Below are 15,445 nucleotides of genomic sequence, written 5' to 3' on the forward strand. Positions count from 1 at the left end.
ATAATATTAATCTCTGTATGTATTTGTATGTGTGTATGTATATATATATGTGTGTGTGTGTGTGTAGATATATATATATATATATATATATATATATATATATTTAATGAAAATCCACTTTCATTGAGATGTTGGGATTGCCAATACTTACCGAAAAGATTCCAATGCTAAACCTATCAATGACAGCCACATAGTGCTCATTTGAGTGAAATTTTATAGAAATAGATTGGCACTCAGACGAGCATTTGCCATGAAAATAATGATAGAGCAATCTTGCAACATTTCTTCTGTAGGAAGAGGTTTCAAGAAGAGAAAGGGATATCACCTACTTGGTTACAAAGTCAGTTTTAACTCTGTCAAGACGGAATAAAGTGCTTAGAGCAGCTTCTGTACTGATCTAAAGACATTCTGGGCTCTTAAACAGGTGAAAGGTTGCATCGGCAGTTAGATATCTACTGGAGTGCTAGAATGATACAACCATTTTCTCATCGACCATGACATTGGTGTTTATTAATCTACTCCTTTTTACATCAACAATGCTGTAAAATCATGGTGCGTCCTCAAGATGTGAGCTGTTTATTTAAATGTGAGCTACAGCATTGATGATTGAAAAATAGAAGTTTGGTTTTAGATGCATTAAAATTAACCTGTCACATCCCTCCCCCCACCCCCACCCCCACCTTGCATCACATGCTGAAGATCAGAGTAGAGAGAATTGGAGAGATCTTGGTCACTTTGGGACTTTTAAATGTTGTCATAGATGATAATGTCATCTGTATAAATGTCTAAAAATGATCTAAGAATGTGATTTTGGGGGATCATTGAAGATGAGGAAGAGAGTTGGGCCTAGGATGGACCCCTGAGGGACGCCAGCATTAATACTGTAAGTTTCTGATTTCTGTCCATCAACTATTACTTTTATAAACTCATCAGAGAAATGATTTAATAATTAAGACATTTCCAGTTATTTCATAGTTGGAGATCTTGTATAGTAGCCCTTTATGCCATACCCTATCAAAAGCCATTGCCCTGTAAATGAAGCCCGCATCAAGAGATTCGCTAACCCTATAAGATATTAGTTAGCACACACACACACACACACACATATATATATATATATATATACATATACACACGAATCTATGTATTTTTTTTTTTTTTTAACAACATCCTTGCCACTCACCACCCACTGCTCAACCTTTGACAACTGATAGAAAAGTCATCAGTTGACTTAATGATTGAATTAATTTTAATGTTCTTTTTAAACAGCAAAAAGGAAATTAAGATGGAGAGGGGGGCACTATTTTAATTTCTGGTGACCTAAGCAAATTAGTTTTTAAAGGGTATTTTTTTCTATAACCTGCTCAGTCATAATGAAGTTGAATATATAAAGTTTGTAAGTATGCTTTATCAGAAGATGCGCAGATGGAACTACAAGTTTTCTTTGTATAAAAGATTCTATTGATTTGTGACAAGGTGTAAATATTCCAGTTGATTCTTGAATATCTTGTAATCCTTCAACTTATTTCCATTATTTCCCAGGAAACTTTCAAGATGGTAATGGCAAACGGATAAAATCTGAAAAAACAGATTCGACTTCTGATTCTGACAGCAGTGACACGAGTCTCAGTCCATCTGAATCTTCAGATTCGGATTTAGATGATTTCAATCCCTTTGGAGCAGGATCAGACAGTGATGATGGTAAGTACCCTTAATCATCGGCTTTATTTTTATCGGCTATATTTACATACAGGGTACCTTAAATAAGTTTTCTAACTTTTTCATTAGGCACTTTTATTGCTAGTACACACATAAAACTCTTGTGTGAGCATGTCAGTGACCCTCGTCACAGCCTCTTTCATCTTCTTAATTGTCTCATAACGACAACCTCTTAATGAATAACCAAGGAGCAAGGTCTGGATTATAGGGGGGATGAAGAACTGTCTTGATGCCCATCTTGGTCAAATAGACTGTGACAAGGATGGAGTTGTAGACTGGTGCATTGTCCTGGTGGAAATGCAACTGACTTGATTTGAAGAGTGCTAGCCTCTTCCGATGGTATCTCTTTCTGAACTCCCTTAAAACCTAAACATACTATTCCTTGTTGACTGTCCAGTGGGAACCCAGTGCATGTAAATCATACCTGTGCGGTCAAAAAAAAAAAAAAAAGGATTAAAAGTTTCTGAATAGATTTGCTTTGTCTGACCTTCTGGGAGAGCCAGCATGCTTTCACTGATAACTCTGTCTATTGGTCTCTGGTAGATCCAGCTTTCGTTTCAGGTCGCCAGAGCATCAAGAACTGTGGGATCTGAATTGATCAGCTCAACCATCTCCCTGCTGTCATGACAACGTCTTTCTTTTTGATCTTATTTGAGCACCCTTGGGACAAACTTCATGCAAATCTTCCGCATCTTCAGTTCCTCGCAAATAATTGTATGTACAGTTCCCACACTGACATCAAATTGTGCACGTATTGTCTTTATAGACACACAACAGTCCTTATCAATGAAATTTTTTATTTGGCTAATCAATTCTGGTGTTATAATTTCCTTAGTCTTCTCACACCTCTGACTCCCTGCCTTTTTTGCATCTCTTATGCCACTCAAAAACTGATGCTCGATTTATCCAAGATGATTCAAAAGCAGTCTGAAGCATTCCATACATTTTTGCAACATTTTTACCAAGTTTAAAACAGAATTTTATTGCATATCGTTATTCTAAAGTGTCCTCACACCAGATTGTATTTTTGAAATTCCCCAGCTGTGACAATCAGGCTTTAGTATGGTGTATTCCACTTCCTGCTGTAGCTGTTCATGTTAACCTGAAATCATAAAACTTGGTCAGTCATCTCATAAGATTTATGGCAATAACATAATGAATTTTCAAGTGTCTACGACAATTTTGAATGCTTGTACAAAAAAGTCTGGAAATTTATTGATGGTCTATAATATAGATCGAAATCCTTTTATGATGTAGATTTAATATATTAACTAGCAAGATCCATAGCCCAGAAAATTTAAGTAACCTAAGAAACTCCTGCTCTCACTTCTAATACTGTTATAATTTTTCAGTTTCTGTAAAGTATCAAGTTATGATGACCGAGTTTTTCTTTGAACCTCTGGCAATAACATGCTTCCACAACATTACCCTATACTTCAATAAATAAATAAAAAAATAAATAAAATGGAAGTACCAAAGCAAGTAATCGTATTGTGTACATTTTTGACGTCACACAAATTCTATTGTAGGAAGCTACCAAGAGAATTTTGAGCACTGAAAATAATAGTAAACTTAATGTTCAGTGTTCGTAATTCGCATTTAAATTAGATTTTTGGATTGGGCTGTCATTTCATTTTAGTTCGTAGTTTCAGATCTAGGGTGAGGTTGTAGGCAAAACGGATGTGCATAAACACCACCATGCAACACAAGTAGACCATCAACCAGCTTTTCATCTACAGGAATGTGACCTCGGGAATGCCCACCAGAGATGAGAGCAGGGCCCCTTTCCATGGGCGACATTGCACTACAAACATCCCAATATTATACAACTGATTATAAAGCAGCCGCTTTAAGCGCTACCGAAGAGTTAAGGCACCTGCACTGTCAGTCGGAACCAGCAACTGTCAAACTGCTACCCTCAAACCTGTCCGACAACAGTCCAGTCATGTTAGCATATATGATAAACAAGCACCCCCAAGATGCCAGCTATAGGGGAAGGGAATGAGGCAAATGTGGAGGATGGCATTCATTGATGTAGTCAGGAAACAAGACTAAGCACTAGACATCTGAGTCCCTGCGGCCGCACCTCTGCTTATGGCTAATAGGCAAAGAAGGAGTATGGAAGCCGGGCGATAGACAGAGCCTATCTACTCCTTAAGCAGTTTAACTTTACAAACCGGTGATTTAATCAAATCACCAGCTGTAGGGAGGTTGTCAAGAACTGAGGATGCCTCCCTCCCCTGTTTGCTGCCAAGACGTATGAGGTCAGTGGCACAGGTTTACAAATCAGTTTTCCTTTTAGATGGATGACCTGACGAGATCTATGGGTCCCCGCGGCCGGTTTCAAAGCCAGGTATTTCTATGCCACTGAAGTGATAGTTTGGATTAATAAAATTAGTATCAAAGAATTAGTATCTGCTTTGAAGTTACACTCTTCATGGAATCTATGTTTGGGTTTAGACACAGATAAAGAGTGCAGGAAATTATTGATGGTGTTTTCAGCTAGACAAGTGTTCTTTTCGAAATTTTGGCGGGGGGGGGGCATAGATTAGAGCCCAGACGGGCATCTGCCATGAAAATAGCGATAAAACAGACACAGGCTTCAGTAGGAAAGATGTTGCAGGCTATGAATTCTATTTTGTACTCTGTACAGGTAATAAGTCCTTTCTAGCAGCTCTTGCCCAGATGTGACAACAGTACTCCATCTTTGGATGCACCTGGCTCTTATATAGCTAGTGAATATCATCAGCAGTGAGGTATCTACTATTTTTCCAGCAACTTTGGCAACAGATTTGATGTACATGTTCCATCTCGGATCAGGAGTAAAGGTCTAGCACAAAACTTGTCAAAACATGAAGCCTCCCCAAGACAAGAGCCATTCATTTCAATTGATGCCAGATAGGGGATCAGAGTGTTGATGATGTAAAGATAGAAGCTTGGTTTTAGATGCATTAAAATTAACCAGCCACTTCTTTTCCCATTGCACCACATGCTCCAGATCAGAGGAAAGAGAATCAGAACTTTGACATTTACAGCCTTTGATATGCTGCCATAGATGGTAGTGTTATCAGCATAAATGTCTACGAAGGATGTGATTTGGAAGATCATTGATGTAGATCAGGAAGAGAGTTGGGCTCCAGATGGGCTTCTAAGGGACTCCAGAATTAATACTTTGAGTTTATGATTTCTGTCCATCAACTACTACTCTTATGAACCTATTAGAGAGAAATGATTTAATAATTGAGAAAACTTTCCAGCTTTACCATAGCTGGAGATCTTGTGAAGTAGGCTTTTATGCCATACCTTATAAAAGGTCTTTTATCTGTCAATAGCAATTGTCCTAGAAAAGAAGGCTCCGTCGAGAGATTCACTAATCCTATGAGATATAATCATAAGCACATCGACTGTAGTTCTAGCAGAATGGAAACCATATCGCATGTTACTAAGGTTATTTTTTCTGAGGTGATTTACTAATTCTCCACTTAATATGGATTCCAGCAACTTACTCATGGCACATCGACTTATTGGTGAGAGGGAGAGACCTGAATACCGTAATTCTTAAATACAGGGCATACTGATGAGGTTTTCTGGGGTGTTAAGAAGCAATTCTCCACAACACTTAAACAGCCTTGTAAGTAGGGGGAACTTGGTCTGGTTGAAGCTTTTACAGCACTGTAATTGGAATGCCATCAGGGCCAGTTGCTTTACTGGAATCAAGGTTTTTGGTTAGCTTGGCAACATTACGCACAAATACTTGTATGTCACATAGCGTGTTTTCTGATAAGATGAAGTATGGGGGATTGATGGCCTTCATCGCATAGGGTATAATTAGTTGCAAAGTTCTTGGCAAAGAGTTTGGCTTTGTCTGATGCTGATGAGATTACCTCAGATCTATTGATGATTGGGATTGAGCACATGTTTCTGTTCAGGATCCCGTTTGCTATTTGTCAAAACTGATGGGAACCAAGCTGCTGCTCGGCTACTTTTGATTTAAGAAACTGAGCATACAACTCTCTCGCATTCTTTATTACTCTTTTACAGTGATTGCTGGTAGTCCTAGAATCAGTTCCAGTCTCAGTACAGCTTCCCGTTTTTTCTTTGATCCTCTTTCCATAAAGGCAATACTACATTTTAAAAAATTTCTCTATAATGTGTCTTCTGATAAGAAGCGTTTGGCTTTGAAGTGCCATGGCATAAAGAGGTTTACCATTCTAAAATATTGTAGTCTTTTGAACTGATAACATAAAATTTAATTGTAAATTTTTTATCCTATTGTTATCTTAACTTATTCTATAAAATTAGTTCCTATTTTTAAATGTATTTATAATGTACTAGCTGTACCCTGCCACGCGGTGCTGTGGCTCAAAGTGGCGCAATGGAAAAAGTTCCAAAATGAGGAAATGCATGTATCTTATAGGCTTAATTTCCCATTTCGTATGGGTGCACAGTTTTTGTTCCATTTTCTTAGCTGATATAGAGATTTCTTTGGTTTGGTGACTCTTGAACACGTAACATAAATTGTCCATGTGAAAAAACAGTCAGTGAAAAGCTGTAAGCCACACAATTGTAAAGATTGTTCTCGGAGCTTTGTTGATGGTTATTGCAAACAACAATAAAATTGGAAAGTGCAATTTCCTAAAGTGTAATGATGTATCTGGTGGAATCATAGGAATGCGTGGAATGAAGATATCATCACCTGTGAAAGGTTGTTATGATTGTTGTTTCTATGATATTGTTTGTTAATTTTTTTACTGCAAGCCATGTACCCTTGCAAAGCTTGGATTGGTTTATATTTCACAACATGATAATTAGTACGCCAATTTTCAGTTGCAGTACACTTTATCTGCTTCCACAACAGTGTCGATGAATTCGTATTCGACCACCTCACTTGGAATTTTATGTTGAATAATAGCGTTAAGTTCATGAACGTCTTTGTAATGAGCTGCAAGAATAGCTCGTTCACTCAGTCAAGTGGAATTCATATAATTAATTTGAATATCTAAAAAAAAAATTTTAATCAACTCTTCTTTTGATGTAATAAGAATCAAAGAATTTCGCCCTTAATTCGGATCAGCTGGCACTTTTCCATACCTAATTTCCCACAAGTGATGCAAAAATTTCTGTGCGGATCGAGCAGTCTGCAACTTTTGCATATTCTGAGTTAAGTTTAATGTCTTCACATGGCACCCAAAAGTAGAGTATTTGAGGCAAGCATTTATTTCATCTGCTGGTGTTGATTGAGAAATTGCATGTAACATTTGTCTGAAATGTCTGACATTACCATGCAAATCTTGCAAGGACCGACCAAGAGCTTCAAGTGATTTTTTGTGTGCCATTGTGCATTCATCAAAAACAATAAGTTTGCATTTTTGCAATATTTTTCCCCATATTGGATGTTTTGGAGATGTTGAACATGAGATTTTTAAAAATTGAATGTTTAATAGTAGTTTTAAAATAGAATAAGTAGTTCTTCTACTTCGTAGCAAGGTCGCAGGTATTCTGCTTGCAGCAAGAGCTAAAGCTGTCAATTTGTCACCGAATGGCTGGCAAAATCAATTTAATTAGAAAGGTTTTACCAGTTACTCCTGGTACTGTTCAAGGTAGCAGTAATTTCCAAATAACTTTTAATCTCACAGTGACTAAAATAGGATTTATCCATGTTTTGACAATGCCTTATTCACTGTAATTAATTTAGGAGACTAAAATAGGATGAGGGATTAGAGATGAACAGATAGAGAGGAAGATATATAGATAGAAAAGAGAAAGTGATAGAGAAAGAGAAGGAGATAGAGAAGGATTCAGAGATAGACAGAGAGAGGGAAGAGTTAGAAACAGGGAGCGAGACAGAAAAGGATAGGAAGAGAGAGTAGGAGTTAGAGAAAGAAAGGGGCTCAAAGAGAGATGGAGAGGGAGATAGATTGAGAGAGAGGGAGATGGATGGCGAGAGATATTAAGAGAGAGGGAGAGAGAGAAACAGAGGCTCAACTACACTTCACCGTTTTTTTTCTCGGTCAATAGAGAAATCCTTCAAGACTGAGGCAAATTTTATTTTTGTTACTATCCAGAGTACCCTTTTTTTTTTTTTTTTTTTTTTTTTTTTTTTTTCTCAGGAGCTAGAGTTTCCACACATTAGAAACTGACTGGGTTATCTGTACTTTCACCCAACAATTTATTAAACAAAAAGATATTGTAAAACATGACATCAACAGCCGGATAAAGCCGAGCATTGCCGATGTAATAACAAAGTTATGTGAAAGAAATTATAAAGAAAAATTTTAAATCTAGAAACAAAACATCAACAGAAAAAAACACAAAAAAGCAAAAAACCTATCGTTCATTTGTATTTCTTATTAAATGTTTGTAGAAATTTTTTTTTCTTTTTGTCAAATAAATAAATTTTAAGCTATTTTTGCTGTAAATAATAGTAAATTCGTTAATTTTTATGACTAGCCCCAGCGTATTCTAAACATCCCAGCCTCCCCAGTTTAAAAACGGCTTCCGGAATAAACCCCACCAATATCCCCATGTTAAGAATGACTTTCGAGGTTTGGGGGTTGTTTAATCAGAAAGCCGTTTTTAAGATGGGGAGGTTATTGTGCTTATAATACGCTGGGGCAAGTCGTAAAAATTAACCAGAAGTTTAGAAAAAGTGAAACAAACTTTTTTTTTTTTTTTGCTCCCAAGTATTTAAACAACAAACAAACTGGTGTATATATATTGCCAAATCCTGCCGAGTAGTTTTATTTTTTGTTTTGCCGGGAAGGAACATGTAAAGAAAAAGCAGGAAGGAAAAAAAACCCAACAAATTAATGCAATTTTTTATATGCAAAAAAAAAAAAACTGGATAAATCGTATACTTATCGGTATGAAAAGTCACTAAATCTGAATAATGAAAGCAGATTCAATATAAACTGGAAGTATTTCTGGTAGGTAGCCTCAGCTGAAATCAGAAAACTGAATAGTGCAAATCGGGCATTGAAGCACATGTTCCCACATGGAAGTAATATAGAAAGCCCCACTCACCCTCATGGTTCACTACAGATTGTGCAGCTGCCATTGCATAAGGATAGCATGCATTCTGCCGGTTTGTACATCATAAGTCAAATACAAATAGGAAAGAATCATTGTAAGGGAGAAATAGCGACAGCCAAAAGAAAGCATGCTGAAATAACCAGGGAATGCATAGAATTGCAAAAGAACTCATGATTTCTGGAAAATCTATAATAGTGTAGTGAATAAAAGGCAATCACTAATTCCTCCAGTGAGCAATAATCAGAAGGTTGCATGCATAGCAATGAAGAAGAGCCAACGAACAACTCCTTCCCAAATTTCCCTATGCAGACTGAAACCACATTAGATGATGTAAAAATCACCCTTTCTCATGTCCGCAATATCATAAAAAACTAGGACACCCTAAAGGCCTGATCTCATCCCTTCTATACTAATTAAATGTTTAGCCAAGCTAGCCCCGATACTTTCCAAGCTCTGCAATAAATCTGAATCTTGCTTCCCTAATAGCTGGAAGATAGCCTCTGTTGTACCAGTCTACAGGAATTCTGGTGAAAGAACAGACCTTCTCAATTATCGCTCCATTAGTCTCTTCCCCCTCTTAGCTAAGATCTTTGAGACCTTAATTAACCAAGCAATAGTTCACCACCTCGCAAAAGTAAATCTTCTCTCTGACAAACAGTATGAACTCCGGCAATGTCGTTCTATTGCAGATATTTTCACATTCGTTTCTGAACGCATTTACCATGTACTGGATAAGGCGGGCGAAGCCATAGCTGTAGCCCTTGATATATCCAAGGCCTTTGACAGTCTGGCACAAAGGGCTGCTAATGAAACTTAAATTGTATGTTATAACTGGATGTATACTAAATATAATTAGATCCATCTTAGACAATAGAAGCATACAGGTTGTCATTGACAGACATACATCCAAGCAGCATAACATTAATTCAGGAGTGCTTCAGGGGTCGATCCTTGGACCATTATTATTCCTGATATTCATAAACGGCCTCCCTGATAATATTGTGTCTAAGATGGGTATATTTGCTGATGATACAATGCTCTATAACATGCATGAGGGAAGAACAGATGTACATAAGTCTAAGACAATGGCAGAATCGTTAGAAAATGACCTCCAGAGCACTATAGAATGGGGCCACAAATGGATGGTAATATTTAATGCTAGTAAAACTAAGCTGCTCTCCTTTAACAATTACAAGACACCTCTCCAACTGCCTATATCAATGACAAATAACACCCTACCTGAGAATTCTACCTTTAAACTCCTCGGCCTAACATTTTCAGGCAATATAAACTGGAATAAATACATAGAGGACATTGCAAAGAAGGTTGGTTCCCTCTATCAAGCTTAAAGACTATTCACATCTGAGAGTAACCTGTACCTCTACAGGCCCATGAATGGAGTATTGTCACATCTGGGCTGATGCATCTAAAACTAGCCTCTCCCTCTTGGATAGGGTCCTAAAAGAGTTGTCAATCTAATCGGCCCCACTATCAACTAAACTCCAGTCCTTGTCCCATCGGCGCAATGTTGCATCTGTTTTACAAATATTTTAATGGAATTAACTCGTTGCACTTGTACCCCCTCACCATATATATCCCCGACAAACCCACTCAGCAATAAGATCTCACCCCTTCACTGTTGAGGTCCCTAGATACCAGAAAGCTTTCTATTCTAATAGTTTTTTCCCTCGAACAGCTGGACTTTGGAATTCCCTTCCTGCTACCTGCTTTCCTGGTCGTACTGATATGTAGAAGTTAAAATGTTACATAAACCAACATCTTGTTAATCTTTCCTAGATAGAGTCCCAAATAGTAGACTTTTACGTCCAAGTGGTGATATTCCTTGTTAGGGGTAGACGTGAGTCAAAAGAAAAATAAATAAAGCTTGTATAGTGTATATGCGAGTATATTTATCATACAAGTTGATGTTAAATATCAAAAAATGACATACATGAAAAGTAATTATAAAATGCATGCTGAATAGATATGGGACGCTGCTATATGGATCTCCAGAATAGATTTCCGTCAAGGAGTCAAAGTCGCCATCCTAAGAATTCTAGGAGTCAGGGTCAGACTTTTTCCATCCAACTCTGCAACCCTGCTAGATATATCTAAGGCTTTTGAAAGGGTATGACACAATCGTCAGGAAAATTAGATCATATGGGTTTACTGGATTAATACTTAACATAATTAAATCCTTAAATAAGAGAAGAGTCCAGGTTGTTCTCCATGGTTGTGCATCAAAACAAAGATATAAATGCGGGTGTACCTCAAGGGTTGATTCTTGGACTTTTATTATTCCTGATATTCATAAAAGACCTCTTTGATAAAATTGTTTCTAAGATGGGTATATTTGGTGATGACATCACGCTCTATATTCTAGAACATGCAAATAGTCAGGTATCAGCCAATCAGAATTGGTGAAATTTGAGAAAGGAGAATTTATTATTTTTGAATCAAGGAAATGTAAAGATTGTTATGTTTGTTAGTTACGATGGGTGCAATGTAAGTATCATAGGAAAATGTAGAATTGGTCCCGGTGTCACCTGGTAGCAGTATGAGGACTAAATATTTATAGAGAAAAAAAAGGAACTCCTTTTTCTAGATGTTTCGATTGTATTACAATGGTGTTGCTTTTAGGATGCAATGTAGCATTTTATTATAATGACTTAATGTGTCTAAAATTGTGTTTGAAAATTACATTCAGATAGTGGCTAATAGCCCAGACATAATGAATTAGTATGTGGTATATGTTATTGCAAACCTACAATATCTTGGTCTAGAGGGGAATTTCTGCAATCAAAATATTATATAGGAGATTATCTGTAAATTGCCAAATTACCAAAGAAGCTCCAGCCTCATCTAAAATTTTAATAAAAACAAAAAAACAAATTGAATTGCAAATTCTGATTGATTACCACTTACCGCTCAGATAGTGTGCATACTTGTTCTTTGCAGATAATTTTAGCCTGTTTAAATGTAATCCCCCTCCTTCCCACCTTAAGTGGAGCTGATAAATAGATTTTGAGGATTTTTTTTATAGTGGTGGGATTAATAACCACATGCTTTTAAATAAATAAAGCTTACTTCCATTTTTAAATGAAATTGATTTTGGCTTTAGCAAATAAATATAAATAAATTACATAAATCATCTTTAAATAATATTCCTAAAAAGAACAAAACAATTTTACTATAAATTGTTAATAAAATAGAGCTAATTATTAAAATAGATTGTCTTTAATGTAATATGTAAATTAGGTAACTTATATAATGTAGATTTTCTTTGAATAAATAATACATACAGAGCTGATAGAATAAAATTATATAAAAATCTTGTTTTCAGTATAAAAATTAATTTGTAATACTGTATTATTTGTATATATTAATCAAATTATGAACAGACAGGAATATGACTTTATTAGAATAGTGACTATAGAGAAAGAAAGAAAAAAAAATTACCTTTTCACTTGTTATTTAGAAAAATCAAGTTGATCTGTCCAAAGGAACATTTGAACACAGATGCTGGATGTATGAAAACAAAGATGCTGGATGTATGTAAACACAGATGCTGGATGTATGTAAACACAGATGCTGGATGTATGAAAACAATATTGTGAAATAGAAATATTTGTTACAATCAATAACAGTGTTTAAGATGAATTTATATGATGAGTTTTCACAACTAAAATTAGTTCACATTGAAACTGACATCGCATAGACAAAAGCTATATAAAGATGGTACAGGGTGGAACAATAAAATTGTCCCCCTAGAAATGATTACATGATTTCATTTGTTTGATAAAAACTGGTTTTCTTTGTTTTCTATTTGTTGTTCACCATCTACTAGTTGGTCAGTTATGTATGAATCTCAAGAGCGATAGAAACCTATCATGTCTAAAAGTGACACTATGTTCAATGAACGAGATCGAAGATGCGCCGCTGTACAACTCATGCTCTGTACCGATCCAAGTTATGACAACAGGATCATTACCAGCACCCTCAAAATGCGTCGCTGAATTGCCACGAATAACAGGGACGTGCCCAGGGTGATGAAAAAGTTTCCGGTTATGGTCTTCGTGTGGTTTCAAGTGAGGGCCACATCATGCCCCCTCACATCTTCGAAGGCGGTTTGAAAGTCAACACCAAAGTGTATCTGGATGTGCTGAAGAGTGTGGTGATCTCCTAGTGCAATTAGGTGGCCGCTAGCAGAGCCTGGGTGTAGCAGCAGGACTCTGCGCGGGCCCACAAGGTCAAAGAGACCTAGGCTTGGCTTTAGAAAGAGTGCTACAACTTTGTACCCTCTCCTGACCTGAACCTGCTGAACTACTTCATTTGATCATACATCGAGAACATCATCAACATGATCTTTCACAACACCAAAGCCAGTTGGATAATCACCATCCGTCGAGTATTCGCTGAGCTCCCACCTGCACTTGTTGAAAAGGCATGTTTCCAGTTCCAGACCCATATCGAGGTGGTGATTGAGGCTTAAGGTGGGTACATTGAATAGATGTCAGTTTTATTACATAATCGGGTTACCTGAATTGATTTTTTTTCAATAAAAGATTTAAAATAAAGCTGTAGTGTTTTCTTTAGGGTGACAATTTTATTCTTCTACTCTAAGTTGAATTAAAATAATGCAATTTGATTTTATTGTTAGTAATGGTCCAAACTTTAGACCATTTAAATTATATGTATGAAACAAAAAATGTATTTCACTAAGAACTGAAACGTAAATATAAATTTTTTCCTCTTATAATATGGACATATGCAACTTAGTCACACATGTAATAAGTGTGTAAAAAAAAAAAAAAAAATTGTTCATTATGAAAATGCTCCAAAATTCTTGTAATGAATTTTCTCACGGATTTCTGGGTTCAAGTGTAAAGAAGAATCAAGATTCTAAGTATTTCATACTCTTAAGGGATTTCCTCAGAAAGTTGGTTGATTGTGTGCATGTGTTTTTGTTTTGTTTTTTATGATTTGATGATTGATTAAAAAACAAGTAGCAAATGTCACCTTTTCTTTTATGTTTTATAATTTTCTGTGTCTATTTAAAATTCCTTTTTCAGATCCATGGCTAAAGAAATCTAAAGCAAAATCGAAAAATAAAGAAAAAAAGAAAAAGAAGAAAAAAAAGCAGACTGATAAAGATGTTGATGCTCAGTTTGATAAAGCTTTAGCAGCTGTTGGTTTACTGAAGAAAAATAATTCTACCACTTCTGCTGATAATTCATTTAACAATACAAGTAAGTTTTTGCTTCACATTCGTATAAGATGTTTTTCTCTTTCTATCTGGATACCTATAAATAGCTATTTCTTTGTGTGCAATGCTGTTGGAAATTTCATTTAAATAATTGCAAGCCTCTGCAGCATACTGATGAATGACTGCAGCCGTATCTTGCGGCATATCGCAAACCTAGATGGGCCGCAGTCAATAAGCGTTAGGTAATCCTCGCCGTTGTGGTGAGTAACATCTATCGTCAGCCGGCTTCAGTGGCTCTTTAGGTCCAGTTTTCCTTTTTCCCAGCGAACAGATGCCAAGTCGATGGATTGGCAAGCCACTCAGCTCTCAACTACTCTTTTAACATCTGCTTTTCGTACTTCAGCGTCATCCAACTTAGCAAAATACAAGGTTCGCTGGATCCCAGGATGTCCACGTTGATGGTGAACTTCCTTGATTCGATCAAACTGAGCAGAACATGCGGCGCAGGCCGGTTGTATGGGTTCGATGGTTCTTCTAGTGGCGTCAATCCATCTGCGGGGAACTCTTGCTAAACAATCGGCCTTGTTCAGGCTGGATCTGTCCAGGGAGATTTCCATTGACAGCGCATATTCTTCTTTGATCCTCATAATGGTATCGAGTCGCCATCGGATGAGCGTCTCGCTCGTAGCTTTAGTTCGTATTCTGGCCCTCCCGGTAAGGATGTCCGAAATCCACTTGTGGACGCAGGCAGAATCTGTAAACAGCCACAGGGTAGTCAACTTCCAGAGGATCGCCAAGTTTATCCCCTTGATGACGGCATCAAGCTCTGCCAGATTTATATGTTGGGAGTCCCGTTCTTGGCGTAACTAGCAGGCATCTTCCATCACGGCCCATTGATACGCCCGTGGCAAAAGAGCTTGCATCAACCCACACACTCAGATCCCGGTTGTCGACGCACCATCTGCCCCGTGCAGGGTCCTGCTTGCGCATTCTAATGAGGACTTCCTTCAGCATTGTATTGAGTGGCATCGTGTACCACATTGTCTCATCCAGTGCTGACTTCAGACGCTCTCCTCTTTATGAACGCCACCGCAACACGAAGCCAGCCGTCCACAGGGAAGTGTCCAACCAATTTTCCGCACCAAGAAAATGTTTCTTCGCGTGACATCGTGGGGCATGTCTGGGACTTCATTTCTCTGTTTCCAATGCAGGAAGTCGTTTTCTCCCCGGACCTGTAAACTGAGCTCCCGTGCGCCATAATGTAGTCTCGGCGGCTCCTTACTGAGAAATCCAAAGTTGCGGAGATGCTCTTCTACACGCGTCGCAGATACAATTTCTTCATTCACATACACGTCATCAATATATGCAGATGTTGCATGCCTTATACGTTCATCCTGAGCCAGAATGGTGTCGACAATCGTTTGCATAATTGATGGCACCACGTTGAGTCCGAACCCTATCTCTTCTCCTTAAACAGAACTGTCTGAT

General features: G+C 37.3%; 1 protein-coding gene across 2 annotated transcripts in view; it reads left to right on the forward strand.

Moving 5' to 3' along the window:
- LOC145295939 (protein strawberry notch homolog 1-like) overlaps positions 1–15,445 on the forward strand; it is a 329,531-nt gene that overhangs the window by 193,841 nt on the left and 120,245 nt on the right. For both annotated transcript variants that reach the window (XM_080141823.1, XM_080141832.1), the window contains exons 16-17: positions 1,543–1,701; positions 13,824–14,000. In XM_080141823.1, the coding sequence (XP_079997949.1) occupies positions 1,543–1,701; positions 13,824–14,000 (336 nt within the window). The remainder of the gene's footprint in view (positions 1–1,542; positions 1,702–13,823; positions 14,001–15,445) is intronic.

This window comes from Euprymna scolopes, chromosome 2 (assembly GCF_053919585.1).
Source record: "Euprymna scolopes isolate OS-2025 chromosome 2, ASM5391958v1, whole genome shotgun sequence".
In the NCBI taxonomy this organism is placed as follows: domain Eukaryota; kingdom Metazoa; phylum Mollusca; class Cephalopoda; order Sepiida; family Sepiolidae; genus Euprymna; species Euprymna scolopes.